We start from the raw sequence: 15081 nt of genomic DNA on the forward strand, positions 1-15081 counted from the left end.
CTATTAAATACAATATTTGTGAAAAATAACTATATTTTCCAAAAAATTTAGTAAGAAGAAAGGCATTATTTTATATTTTTGCAAATCTCTTTAATGTCTGGCTTAATAGGAGTCAGCTAAATTCTCATACCTGCTTCCTCATTCAATCTGGCACTGTATGTTTTTTTAGATTGAATTATATGAAGAAAATTCAGCCTTATGCAGATATGTAGTTGAAAGAGGGTAGGTGTATATATTAGCCTTTTCAAATAATTGTGAATATTCTTTGATATCAGACCTCAACAAGTGGTAAATTTCTTTAAAGTTCAGATAGAGTGCGGAACTCTGTTATCTGTTAGACCAATGGATGTGTGTGGGTGTGTGTATTTATCCTTTGCAGGGGTGGTTCCTAGGACTTATACATACCACATCCTGCTCATCCCCTTTGATCTCCCATAATCCCTTGTTTCTCATCTAGCCTTGTTTCCAGCCTTAAACCTAATACTCAGCTCAGTTTTTGCACCTCCAGTGGGTGAGGAGGCACATTGTTTTGCTTTCTCTCCCCTTCTAAGCCCCTTCTCAGCTCTGTCGGGAGGTAAGGCTTTGCTCTCCTACAGCCTTCTCCATTTCAATTAATGGCAGCTCCCTCCTTTTGATGCTCAGACCAAAACCCTCAGTGCTCTCTTTTTCGACTGCTTTCCTTCTCTCACATTTACATCCAATCTGGCAGCAAATCCTGTTGACTTAACCTTCAAAATATACCCAGAATTCAACCACTTCTTATTTGCCCTATTATTATTTCCTGGTTCAAGCTGTCATTATTTCTCACTGGGTTGTTACAGCAGCCTCCTAGTGGGTCTTGTTGCTTCTGCCCTAACTCCCTGCAGCCTATTCTCAATACTTATAAAGGCAGTGAGCCTTTTTAAAAAAGTCGTATCCCATCACTCCTCTACTCACAATCCCCATGGCTCCTCATCCCATTCAAATTAAAATCTAAAGTCTCTACCTACCATGACCTATAACACTGTATCATCTGACCCCTGTTAACTTCCTGCCTCAATTTACCACATACTTCTCACTCTTCCAATCTCAGTGCCTTCTTTGAGGTTGCTTCAGTTTACCAAGAACTTTCCTATCTCAGGCCATTTATGCTGTTGCTTCTTCCTAGAATATTCTTCTCCAATATGCCCTTCTCTAATATGGTAAATATTGATAGGTATAACATATAAATCTGTTGGTCATTTAGTAGACCAACAGATTTTAATCTGTCTTTCCCTTTGAATGGATCTTTTAGTCATGCATGTTTTGTAACATCATGCACTGATGATTTGGAAAATGTAGGTTCACCAAGTAATGCAGATCTTCCAAATGTTGACATAGTTCAATATGTAATATTTTAAAATTACATCTTAATATCCATCTCATTAGAAAAATCTTTAAGTATTGGCAAGCTGTCAAGCTTATAGTGACAGATACAGCTTCTCCAGAATTCTGATTTTTGCTTGAAAGCTTGAATTTTATCATTGCCATTAAATACTGTCAGTTGTTTTCTTAAAGTGACATACTCATTTCACCTATCTGCCAGTTACCCAAATCTGAATAAACAGACTTTGTCTATAAAAGTAAAAATGGTATTTCAAAGAGAAAACTCTACTTGTGCTCACAACTCAAACAATGCAGACAGCTCTAGTATTATGAAAATAATTTTGACTTTATGGGTCCCCTGAAAGGGTCTCAAGGTCCACAGCTTTGGAGTCCAAGTATTCTGCCTCCTGATCCAATACTCTTTCTAGTGTTCAGAACATCCAGCTCTACAGTAAAAGAAAGATTCAGCCCCTCTCAGAAAAACAAAATCCACATTAAAAACACATTATAAAATATATATCACAACAGAAAATACTGCAAATCTGTTTTGGAACAAAATATGGAATGGATAGATAAAAGGTAAAAGTATACACATGTCTGAGCTTTCTGTATGCTTGGAATGGTTACAAACAGTTAAAGGCAAGGGAATTCCCTGGTGGTACAGTGGTTAGGAATCCACGCTTCTACTGCTGGGAGCACGGGTTTGATCCCTGGTCGGGAATTAAGATTCCGCATGCCGTGCAGCGTGGCCAAAAACAAAAATGAAAGTTAAAGGCGAGGGGCTTCCCTGGTGGCACGGTGGTTAAGAATCCACCTGCCAATGTAGGGGACACGGGTTCGAGCCCTGGTCCAGGAAGGTCCCACATGCCATGGAGCAACTAAGCCTGTGCACCACAACTACTGAGCCTGCGCTCTAGAGCCTGCCAGCCACAACTGCTAAAGCCCGCACTCCTAGAGCCCGTGCTCCACAAGAGAAGCCACCGCAATGAGAAGCCTGTGTGCTTACCGCAACTAGAGAAAGCCCGCGCGCAGCAACAAAGACCCAATGCAGCCAATAAATCAATATATATATTTTTTAAAAAAAGTTAAAGGCAAGTATTGCCTAAAAAGAATTGTAGTAAACCTTTAGTTTTCAAAAACAGTACATTCATGTGAACCATTGAAAAAACAGAGGATTTAGTCTATTTTTTGTTCTGTTTTGTTTTCTTAACAGCTAATAAAAATAGGTTCTGATGTTGAGTTGATACTCAGAACATCTGTTATACAAGGTATTCACACGGACCACAATACGCTGAGTAAGTAATATTTTTTAAAATGTTGCTTGCAGTGTATTTTAAACTATTGAGCAGTTACAGTGCTTTTAATGCTGATTACTAAAACAACTTGATTTTGCTAGACAATGTGGTATATATTGTACACATTTATAAGGCTGTATTTTAAAATGCTGAATTATGAAACTTTGTTTTACCAGACTTTTTTTTTCTTTTATTTATTTTTTCTTTTTAATCTTAACCACTGGTTATACTGCAGAACTACAGTTACAAAGGCAGTAGATGCATACCGCAATTTATTGCACTTCCCAGATAATGCATTTTTCACAAACTGAAGGTTTGTGGCGACCCTGCGTCAAGCAAGTCTATCGGTGCCATTTTTCTAACAGCATTTGCTCACTTGGTGTCTCGGTGTAACATTTTGGTAATTCTTGGAGTATTTCAAACTTTTTCATTATTACTGTATTTGTTATAGTGATCTGGGGTCAGTGATCTTTGATGTTACTGCTACGACTTGCTGAAGGCTCAGATAATGGTTAGCATATTATAGCAATAAAGTATTTTTAAATTAATGTATGTACATTGTTTTTTTAGACATAATGCTATTAGACATTTAAGAGACTATAGTATAGTGTAAACATAACTCTTATATGCTCTAGGAAACCAAAAATTGGTGTGATTTGCTTTATTGAGATACTTTATTGTAGTGGTCTGGAACCGAACCTGAAATATCTTGGAAGTTTGCCTGTGTGACTGTTTTTATAAAAATTTATCTGGCACTCTTAATTTTCCTAGTATAATTTGTCACCTACCTAGACTATGTCTATTTCTTTATCTTTTCTCCTATGATTCTACTGTTTTAATTCAGAAGAATTGGGATTATACAAAATGGTAATATAGTTGAGAATCCTCCATTATACCTCCAAACTCCTGGTGGGGCTTCAGCAGACTCTCATTTCACATATATTTGGTTTTCATTCCCTGAAGTGTTGTGAGGGACAGAAACAACAGCAAAGATACATAAAAACAGAAAAGTACACAATTTATAATAGCATAGCCCAGTGAATTTTCACCAGGTGAAATATCATGTAACCAACATCCACATCAAGTTATAAAATGTTACCACTTTCCCAAAAGCCCCCTCATGCCCTGATGTCCCTCCCTGTCAGCCCCTCCCCATAAGTATAACCACTGTCCTTTTAACACTATCAGTTTTAACCTAATAAAGTGTTTGAACTTTATGTAAATGGAATCATATAGGATTTCTGTTTTGTCTGGCTTCTTTCTCTCAATATTATATTTGTGAGATTCATCTTTATCATTGTGTGTAGCAACATTTCTGTGAATATTGTATGAGTGAAACTTCCATGTCATATGGTATGTGTTTATTCAGCTTTAATAGGTACTGCTAACCAGCTTTCCAAAGTAGTTAGACTAAGTTACACTTGCAGCAGTGGTATCTGAGAACTCCAGTTGCTTTATATCCTCACCAGCTCTTTGATACTGTGCATCTCTTAATTTTAGAGTTTCTGGTGGCTATGTAATGGTATCACATTGTGATTTTAATTTGCATTTCTCTGGTGATTAATGAAGGACTAGCATCTTTTCAGTTGTTTAATGGCCATTTGGATATTCTCTTTTATGAAGTGGCTGTTCAAGCCTTTTGCCCATTTTTTAAAGAGGTTATCTGCCTTTTTATTATTGATTTGAAGAAATTCTTTGTATGTTCTGAATATAAATCCTTTGTTGGATATATGTATTATAAGAATCTTCTGCTTTTTGTCTTGCTTTTTCGTTTTGCTGTTTTTATCTTTTGATGAGAAGGTCTTAATTTTAATGTAGTCCAGTTTATCCCTTTTTTCCTTTATGGTTAATATTTTTCTGAGTCTTGTTTAAGAAATCTTTTCCTGTCTCAAGCAAGGTCATGAAGATATTATCCTATGCTTCTTCCAAAAGCTTTATTGTTTGGTCTTTTTCATTTGGTTGTTTATATCAGCTAGAGTTGATTTTTGTATATGGTATGAGATAGGAGTCAAGATTTATTTTTGGGGCTTCCCTGGTGGCGCAGTGGTTGAGAATCCGCCTGCCGATGCAGGGGACACGGGTTCATGCCCCGGTCCGGGAAGATCCCACATGCTGCGGAGCGGCTGGGCCCGTGAGCCATGGCCACTGAGCCTGTGCGTCCAGAGCCTGTGCGTCCAGAGCCTGTGCTCCGCAACGGGAGAGGCCACAACTGTGAGAGGCCCGCGTACCACAAAAAACAAACAAACAAAAAAATATATATTTTTTTACATCTGAATATTCAGTTGACCCAGCATCATTTATTGAAAAGACCACTCTTTCCCTGCTGCACTGTAGGGTCACCTTTATCATAAATCAAATAACTATATATGTGTGCATCTGTTTCTGGACTTTATAATCTCTTCAATTAGTTTGTTTTTCTGTCCTTGCATCACAAACCATAATGTCTTGATTACTACAGCCTTACAGTAAATCTTAATATCTAGTAGTATATGTCCTATAGGGCTTTTAAAGTTATTTTTAGTTCATGAGTATTTATCAGAAGTTATCAGATCCAGTTATATTTCTAAGGGCAATAAACATGGTTAATCCTCAATTGAAAATATGTAGTCATTGTCTTTAATCTTAATAATAATCTTTAGAGCTTCTGTGTACTATAGCCAAAATTTTATATGGGTAATTACAGCAAAATATTATCTTTATTATATGAATAAAAATTTAGGTTATTTCAGATAACTAAATTTGATAGCTACATTTCAGAAGCCTGGTTTAAATTTCTTTTTTTCTTTTGGTTTTCTGTATAGTTTAATTTTCCCACAAGATTGAAAATTTTGACTCTTATATGATTATTAGTATCTAATGCTATATTGCCTTAATAAAGGCCTCATTCTTTCTGTTAAGTTATATATGGATCTCTTTTTCCTACTTTATTCCTATGGGTTTAAGATAGAACAAATTTGAGTCTTTAATCTCTGTTTTAAGAAGTTACTTTAAGTAAAATTCCTCCACATATTTTAGCAATGTCTGTACTGGCATACAGAGGTGAGAGGAATTAAAATTCTTCTTGGCTAGAAAATAAAGTTGTGACTGTGTATCTCTAAAAAAGATCAGATAAAGTCCCAAGATGAAAAATAATAGAAACTGAAAATAATGAAATGAAACTTCATCTGCAAAAGTAATTACCTGTATGCATAAATTCTAAATCCATCTCTTTTTTTCTTCCTTCTAAATAATATCTACAGTGGAAATTAAATACTGACTAGCAGAAAGAACTCTTTATCCTAAATAATTTCTCATTTTTTCCTTTTAAAAAAGAGTGCTTTCCTTATCCTTGAAGATAATTTCACTATTCTTTATTATAGATATAATAATTTCATCATTTGAGAAAAACTCCTTATTTTTAAAATCTCAAAAATATTGGGAAAACTATTTTCTTTCCAAGTATTCCCTACTTTTTTTGTATTTTTATTTTTGGTATGAACACAGGTACATGAATTTGGATTAATCATAATTTTCAATTCATATCAGTCTCATCATTGGTCCATTCTAGCCTTCCTAGGTTTTCTGTAGAAAAGTAAAAACTAACTGACTTAGAACAATGAGTTAATTTCAGTATTTTTCTACACTTGGTTTGTCATTGACTATTGACATTTTCAAAGCCCTCTTTCTAATATGGATATTGGTCAACTGGTTTCAGTTTTGGCCTTTATCAAACATATATTCTATAGACAGTAACCAAATGTATGATTAGAGATGGTACCAAGAAAACTCAAGACTTTAGGGCTATATATCTACTTAGTTTCTGAGTAGCATTATCCATGTTTTTTTAACTTCCTCTCTGGCATATATGTAAGACAGACAAAATAGGAACATGCTTCTGAACATGTGTGATACATTTTTTTTTAAAGTAGATAACCTTTTCATATGCTCTCATGGTACCTTGTAATCTCCCTTCAGAGTATTTACCCAGCTTACCATTGGGTATTATCTTTGTGATGTGTGTATGTGCTTTATTTCTCTCTCTGGTGCTAGTTATTAAACTCCCTGAGGGCAGGAACTGTCTCACTATTTTATCTATAGTTAGTCATGAATATTTGTTAATTGTAGGAAAAAATACCCTTTCTGATCCAGAGTTTACCTTTATTGTTCCATCATCATTTTTCTCCCTAGTGGTTCAATATACTTTGGACCTTTGGACAGTTGCTTTTCTTTCTTTTCTCTTATCCTTTTACAAGATTTTATGCAGCACACCATTTAGATAGGGTTTAGAGAACACATAGCATGCCGTTTTTTGTTTTGTTTGTTTTAAATGAATGATCTCATACCATAGATTTGATGTACCACAATGCAACCATTTTAGCATTCATGCCACCTACAAAGGATCTCAAAGTCACCAGAGAGCAATATTATATTGCTGAGAATTAAAACAAACATGGGTGAGATGAATGATGAACTAGTAAAGATGGAGGATGATGGATAAACATTTCTGCCTATGAATGGAAGAAGTTTTTTGAGATATGTGCTTCAAGGTCAGAGGCTTTAAGAAGACATATTTTCTGGCTAGCATGCTTATACAGAGAAGCAGAGGATATCTGCATATTTAACAAGCTCCCCAGAATTTGAGCTCTTTGAGATCAGAGGCCTATATTGTGAGTCTTCTCCATATTTTATGGAGTGGATATTGCTGAAGAAAAAAAGGTTAAATATATTCTTTGTCTGCATTGTGTTACCTAAGTGATTGTAAAATAAGGTGTTTTTTGTTTTTGTTTTAATTGGAAAATAATAAAGAACAGTACTGAAAGAGAAAAAAAAAAGCTCTAGGAAGCTATTCTTTATTTCAGATGTGTTTTTAAACTTCTGTCCTTTGGTTTTTTATATTTGTCTTTGCCCTAAACTATCTTTATAATTTGTATTCTAAGGCATGTTAATGTGATTCAACAAACATTTATTCAGTACCTGTTGTGCTAGGCACTAAGAATAGAACAGTGGTCAGTCCTTATGGAACTTAGAGCACCGTATTAGAAGATAAACAGTAAAGTGTTCAGTCACAGTCCTTTGGCTGCCATATCACGAGAGGTAGAGGGGCTGTTCAGGCACATAGGCAGAGCTCCAAATCCCAAACTTGGTGGGTCAGGAAGAGGTTCTTAAAGAAAACAATTTTGAGCAAACTAAATGTCCATCAACAGAGGAATGGATAAAGAAGAATGTGATACCTATATACAACAGAATATTACTCAACCATAAAAAGGAACGAAATTGGGTCATTTGTAGAGACATGGATGGACCTAGAGACTGTCATACAGAGTGAAGTAAGTCAGAAAGAGAAAAACAAATATCGCATATTAACGCATATATGTGGAATCTAGAAAAAATGGTATAGATCATCCTATTTGCAAAACAGAAGTAGAGACACAGACATAGAGAACAAATGTATGGACACCAAGGGGGGATGGGGGAGGGTGGGATGAATTGGGAGATTGGGATTGACATATATACACTATTGATATTATGTATAAAATAGATTACTAATGAGAACCTACCTTATAGCTCAGGGAACTCTACTCAGTGCTCTGCGGTGACCTAAATGGGAAGGAAATCCAAAAGGAGGGAGATATATATATATATATATATATATAGCTGATTCACTTTGCTGTACAGTGGAAACTAACAACATTGTAAAGCAACTATACTCCAATTAAAAAAAAGAAAATTTTGTATGCTTCTCTATTTAAACTCATTTGTATTTGTGTGTTTTATATATTTAGAGACTTTATAACTGCAGAGTTAAATATTTTAATGTCCTATAAATTATTTCTATCCTAAATGCATCTATAATTTTAACACTCTTACAAACCATGCCACTGAAAGATTTTTTAAATTGACAAATAGTTAACATACAACATTGTATTAGTTTTAGGTGTACAACATAATGGTTATATATAATCATTTCACTATGTGTACAACATATATGTGTATATAGTGAAATGATTACCACAATAAGTTTTTAGTTAATATCCATGACCATACACAGTGACAGATTTTTTTCTTGTGATGAGAACTTTTAAGATTTACTGTTGGCGTCTTTCAAATACACAATACAATATTAAAAAAAATTTTTTTTTTAATTGAAGTAGTTGATTTACAATGTTATGTTAATTTCTGCTGTACAGCAAAGTGATTCAGTTATACATATATACATTCTTTTTCATATTCTTTTCTATTATGGTTTATTACAGGATATTGAATATAGTTCCCTGTGCTATATAGTAGGACTTTGTTATTTTATCCCTTCTATTTATAGTAGTTTGCATCTGCTAATCCCAAACTCCCAGTCCATCCCTCCCATACTGGCCCTCCCCTTCGGCAACCACAAGTCTGTTCTCTATGTCCGTGAGTCTGTTTCTGTTTCTAGATAAGTTTATTTATGTCATATTTTAGATTCCACATGTAAGTGATATCATATGGTATTTGTCTTTCTGACTTAGTATGATAATCTTAGTATGATAATGTATGATAGTATGATAGTATGTCTTTCTGACTTAGTATGATAATCTCTAGATCCATCTATGTTGCTGCAAATGGCATTATTTTATTCTTTTTTGTGTTTGAGTAGTATTCCACTGTGTATTTATACCACATCGTCTTTATGCATTCATCTGTTGATGAACATTTAGGTTGCTTCTGTGTCTTGGTTATTGTGAATAGTGCTGCTATGAACATAGGGGTGCATGTATCTTTTCATATTATAGTTCCAAATATATGCCCAGCAGTAGGATTGCTGGATCATATGGCAACTCTATTTTTAGCTCCCCCCCATCTATATATACATTTATTTCCCTTTCCTGAAAAAACTTAGTACAAACTAGTAGCATATGCTCCCTTTTAAGTTTGAGTTATGTGCGTTTCCTTTGTTGTTTGGCTTGGTTTGGGTAAGAGAGAGAGTTAACCAAAGCATCTCAAAGTGCCGGGCGACCACCTTCCGGGACTGCCCGGGGCCACCACCAGCCACACTCTCCACACGCCCAAGCCATGGGACTTCACAGAGCGCTCAGTAGTCAGTCAGTGGAGGGAAGCTACTCAGGGTCAGAGTTCTAAGGACATTCTAGCCTCGTGGTGACTTCACAGTACAGCTGAATTGTCAACCTGACCGTTTGGACAGGTGACAGTGGTGTCCCCACCTGCGTGCACTGTGGGACGGGGTGTGCCAGCTTGTGTGGGAACACTCCCAGAGGAAGGAGCCTGCTGGGTCCTCAGGGGTGGAGGCAGCACCAGCAGCCTCCCCTAAAGGTCCAGGCGGTGACTGCTGTAGGTTTCGTGGGCCATGGCATCTGTGACTTATCTTCTCCCTGCCGCCGGCATAGCCACGGAAGCAGCCACAGGTGTTGCGCGATGCATGGTTGGGCCGTGTGCCGTTACAACTTGATTCACGACAGCCGGTGGGTGAGTAGGCCCAGGCTTCGGGTGTGTGAGCCTCTGTCCACTTGGTGCTTCAGAGGGACGCCGCGGCCTGCCCTGAGCTCTTGGCCACTGGGGCGTGGACGTAGAGCAGCTTAGACAGGAGGTGATGCCGCTGGAGCTCCGCATGCCTCTTCCTGACTGTAATTTTCATCGGCCTCAAACCTTAAGACTGAGTATATTCGAGGTGTAAACATACTCCAGTATAAATATAGATCTCTTCCTATAATATTTTAAACTTACATAATTTGAACTTCAATTTTGGTGAACTGACCACCGCCTAGTTGCTTATCCTAGAGCATTAAATAGAAATAAATAAGTACTGTGGCACGATCAGTGTTCTCAAACGCTCCCTCTGCTGTCCCGGTGCTTGGCGCAGTCAGCACGGTTCGCCCTGACCACGGGTCCCTGCTTCCTGGCTGGCTTGCTGTGCAGTTTTCCTTTGTTCACAGAGAGACATGTAGTTTCTAGTTAACTGCAGTTAGTAGAAGCAAATGGGTATTGCATAGAACATGCAGCAAAGATGCACACCTGCCTGTGTGTCCACAGCGTCCAGAGCCTGAGGGAGGCACCATGTGTCTGTGCAGAGTTGGAGCCCGAGCAACGTGCTGTTTGGGCTACACACAGATGCTGTGATAGAGCCAACCGGGAGGGGGCCACTGCTTCCTCCTGCCCTGAGCCGGAGATGTGCTTCCGGAGCTACACTTTGGGAAAGAAGCCTCAGGCGGGCTGGGGACACCTGAGACCCACTCAGACACCTCGGCCTCAGCAGTTCGGGAGCCCGCAAGTACGGGACTGAGGCAGGGATGGCCACGGGGGCAGCTGTGTGCACTTGACTTTCCTTAACCCAAGGAGGAGGTGCTGCTGTAACCATTGGGAAGATGGTTTCCTGCAGCGGGTGGTGTTGGCCCCGCAGGCCGGCCCCGGGGTGAAGGGCAGCGTGAGAAAGTGTCTCAGGACACCACTGGCGTGGTTTCTTCTGCTCAGACAACCTCCCGTGTGCTCCCGGGCAGGCCAGCCCCTGACCGGCTGGGAGGGCTGGACTCCAAGGTCCTGCTGCGGGACGGCTGGGGGGGTCGCCGGGTTGTCGGGCAGGCAGAGACCCGCAGCGTCTGGGTAGAGGATGGGTCTGGCAAGGAGTCCTGTCCCGAGTCCACGGAGAGGAACCGGCTGGCCCTGGAACACGGGCTTTCCCATCTGTGATCAACTTAGTGCTCAGAAACACTCTGCACGTTCAGAGTTCTCTGCAGACGCGATTCCCCAGGTGACTCTTGCCTCTGGAGGGAGGAGAGGAGCCCAGGGCGGGGGTCGGTGTCCTGCCTGCTTTCCCCCAAACCTCGGGCCTCAGTTTCCTGGTGGTGGATTGGGGGCCTGGCCGGGCAGCTTTGGATCCCCAAGTTTTAGAAACTTTCTAGACGGCAGCGATTCACATCCTCGCAGTGACCCCAAACGCCTGTGCTCCATCACTTCCTGGGTGATAGTGCGGTGAAGTGCCAGGGCCTCAGGACGAAGCCGCCCGCAGAGGCCACTGCCATCCCATGCGGAGCCCCGTGCGAGTGGCCGTGTCGGCTGGGAGCACTGGCCTGAGCCCCTCTGTGTGGGTGGGCGGGGTCTCCCAGGTCCAGCCGTGACCAACGTGCCTGCCATGGCAATGCTGGCCTTTCTCACGGCCACTTGTGCCGTGAGCCAGGCTGTGTGTCCATGGAGGGGTGCCCCTAACCGGCCTGCTGCCCTGGACACAGGACAGAGGCAGGGCGGTTGGATTCCTGGGAAGCATTCCCCAGGGGCTGTTATGGGCTTCCTGCAGGACCAAAACCAGGACCACAGGGCCCAGAGCATTACCCGCCAGGCTCTGGCCATGTCCATGCAAAGGGACACATTGCCAAGGGCCCACTGTGACAGCAGGAGGCCCCACCTCTGGCCTCTCAGAGAAACCAAACCCTGCAGATGCTGCTGCCGGCCTCTGGCCCTCCCCTGGCCTGGCCTTGCCCTGTGGCTTCTGCACTCCAGGGCGGGGAGGACAAGGAAGGCCGCTCATGGAGGTTCCAGAGATGCCAGAGGAACCACAGCAGCCAGAGGAGCAAGGAGAGCCGGCGGGCCACCGGCAGCCTCGAGTCCAGGGCCTGGCCCCCGGGGTTCTTCCCCGCTCGGGGCCGGGAGACGGGGGCCGCTGCGAGAGAGTCACAGAGACGGAATATTCTGAGTCTTCCCTGAGCCGTTCTGAGAATAAACATGCATCACTGTTTCCTATTTCTTCTCAGAGAAGTGAAATGAATTGCCCTTAGTTTCCATTTTGAAATCTTGTGACGTCACACTTCGAGTCACTTTGGTCGACAGAGGAGGCTTCTTCCTTTGCACAGCAGCCCTCAGCTTGGCGCCCGCCATCAGCGCAGACCTGATCCTCGGTTTGTGTGCCTGAACACGTGTGCGTGCGTGCGTAGCTGCGTGTGTGCGTAGGTGCGTGCATGCATGTGTGCGTGGGTGTGGAAGCGTACACTGTATGCCCTGCTTCCCATACCTGCGTGGTTCTCTCCGGGCATTGTGGCGCCCTGTGCAGGGCTCCATCTGCTTTATAGGTGCTGCTGGTTGGTGCCTTGGCGCTTGCGGGTCAGCACCCCCCAGACAGCGTCTTCCCACCAGCTCCTTTAAAACACCCCCTTTGCTGCAGACCAGTGGCCGGTGTAGTCTGGCCCTGGGACACACTTTGGAAAGGGTCATCTGCCCACTTCCTGACAGGGACGAGGCAGTTGTGTTTGGAAAGGTGAGTCGGGGCCAAAGCTGGGGTCGAGGGGAGTGCGGGCCCGCGGGGAGGGAGGCCTGGTGCCACCGCGGCCGCCCAGCCCTGGGTCCGAGTTCTGCCTGCAAGCACAGGAATGTAACGAAGTGTGAGGCAGCGGGGGGGACTGGGCGACAGAAGCCTCCGCCGGCTACTTGCCCCCCTGAACCTCCTGGTCGTAGGTGCCCGCGTGCTCGTAGGCCGGCATGTAGCCCGACTCGTCCACCAGGTCTACGTGGCCCGCCCTGCCCTTGCCCCTTCCGGATGGGTCTAAGTGCTCATTGTGGGAGCCCGTGAACTTGGTGGTGTCCGTGAGCTGCTACACAGTGAGCGAGGAGATGGCTTTCGTCACCCCCGAGATGATGGGGGCCTTGCTCTCAGTGAGCCTGTGCACCTCTCTGGTGGCCTCCTCACCGCTCTCGTCTTTGAATCTCTTCTTGGCCAGCTCCTCCAGAGCTTCCTTGAACTGCTCAAATGTGATGGTCCTGCAGGACTTGCCCTTGATCTTGCTGAAGACGATGTCCACGTCGGTGACGGTCATGTTCCTGCCATCGATCACCTGGCAGTCCCTGCACAGCTTAGACCAGTTCTTGCCATGCATCTACTTACAGGTGGCCCTGGTGTACCAGTGCACCGTAAACCTCCGGAAGGCCTCCTCCAGGGCGCTGGGCTCCGGACCCGTGGTGGCTGCCCTTTCGCTGGCGCCCTCCGACTCTAATGACAGCCTCTTGGCTGCCTTGTCCTTCGTGGGGTCTCCTGCAGACTTGGGGGGCGTCTTGTTGGCGGGCTTGGGGGGCTTGGGCCTGCTGTCAGCCATGCTCAGAGATGCGGCGACTGCAGCAGGTGCCTCCACGACTGGGCGAACGACCCAGTCTATTTTTAGTTTTTTGAGGCACCTTCATACTGTTTACCATAGTGGCTGCACCAGTTTACATTCCTACCAACAAGTAGTAAGGTTCCCTTTTTTCCACACCCTCTCCAGCATTTGTTATTTGTAAATTTTTTCCTGATGGCCCTTCTGACTGGTGTGAGGTGGTACCTCACTGTAGTTTTGATTTGCATTTCTCTAATGATTAGTGATGTTGAGCAGATTTTCATGTGTCTGTTGGTCATCTGTATGTCTTCTTTGGAGAAATGTTTATTTAGATCTTCTGCCCATTTTTCAAATGGGTTGTTTTTTAAATTGTTGAGTTTTTTGAACTGTTGGTGTATTTTGGAAATTAAGCCCTTGTCAGTCATATCATTTGCAGATATTTTCTCCCAGTCTGTAGGTTGTCTTTTCATTTTGTTTATGGTTTCCTTTGCTGTACAAAAGCTTGTAACTGTGATTAGGTCCCCTTTGTTTATTTTTGCTTTTATTTCTATTGCCTTAGGAGACTGACCTAAGAAAAACATTGATATGATCTGTGTCAGAGAATGCTTTGCCTTTGTTCTCTTCTAGGAGTTTTATGGTGTCATGTCTTATGTCTAAGTCTTTAAGACATTTGAAGTTTATTTTTTGTGTGTGGTGTGAGGGTGTGTTCTAACTTCATTGATTTACATGCACCTGTCCAACTTTCCCAGCACCACTTGCTGAAGAGACTGTTTTCCATTATACTTGCTTCTTTTGTTGAAGATTTGACCATAGGTTTATGGGTTTATTTCTGGGCTCTCTATTCTGTTCCTTTGATCCATGTTTGTTTTTGTGCCAATACCACACTGTTTTGATTACTGTAGCTTTGTAGTGTACAGTACAGTATTTTTAACTATAGTTACCATGCTGTGCATTGCATCACCAGATCTTATCTGTCTTATAACTAGAAGTTTGTACCTTTTGACCAGCCTCACCTGTTTCACACACACACACCCATCCTACCTCTGACAACCACAGATCTTTTCTCTGTGTTATGTGTTCCATGTTTGGTGGTTGTTGTGTGTTGTTTTTCTTTTATGCCATTACCATACTGTTTTGATTGTTATAGATTTGTAGTATAGTTTGAAATCAGGACGTGTGATGTTGCCAGCCTTGTTCTTCTTTTTCAAGATTGTTTTGGTTATTCAGGGTCTTTCGTGTTACAAATTTTAGGATTGTTTGTTCTGTTTCTGTGAAAAATGCCATTGAAATGTTGATAAGAATTGCATTGAATGTGTAGATTGCTTTTGGTAGTATGGACATCTTAATGATAATATTAATTCTTCCAATCCATGAGGACACAATATCTTTCTATTTATTTG

At 41.9% G+C, this 15081-nt stretch overlaps 2 protein-coding genes and 1 pseudogene across 5 annotated transcripts in view; 2 read left to right on the forward strand and 1 right to left on the reverse strand.

Moving 5' to 3' along the window:
- LYRM7 (LYR motif containing 7) overlaps nucleotides 1–15081 on the forward strand; it is a 48879-nt gene that overhangs the window by 12286 nt on the left and 21512 nt on the right. For all 4 annotated transcript variants that reach the window (XR_010840220.1, XR_010840221.1, XM_059061835.2 and 1 more), the window contains exon 4: nucleotides 2558–2639. Coding sequence is in view for 2 of the 4 variants with exons in the window: in XM_059061835.2 (XP_058917818.1) it covers nucleotides 2558–2639 (82 nt within the window). In the remaining 2 variants the exon portion in view is untranslated. The remainder of the gene's footprint in view (nucleotides 1–2557; nucleotides 2640–15081) is intronic.
- CDC42SE2 (CDC42 small effector 2) overlaps nucleotides 2553–15081 on the forward strand; it is a 205081-nt gene continuing 192552 nt past the window's right edge. Inside the window, exon 1 of the mRNA XM_067031541.1 lies at nucleotides 2553–2639. The gene's annotated coding sequence lies outside the window, so the exon portion shown is untranslated. The remainder of the gene's footprint in view (nucleotides 2640–15081) is intronic.
- LOC131755358 (tubulin polymerization-promoting protein pseudogene) lies at nucleotides 13019–13702 on the reverse strand (annotated as a pseudogene).

The sequence above is a fragment of the Kogia breviceps genome, chromosome 4 (genome assembly GCF_026419965.1).
Source record: "Kogia breviceps isolate mKogBre1 chromosome 4, mKogBre1 haplotype 1, whole genome shotgun sequence".
NCBI classification, from domain to species: Eukaryota; Metazoa; Chordata; class Mammalia; order Artiodactyla; family Physeteridae; genus Kogia; species Kogia breviceps.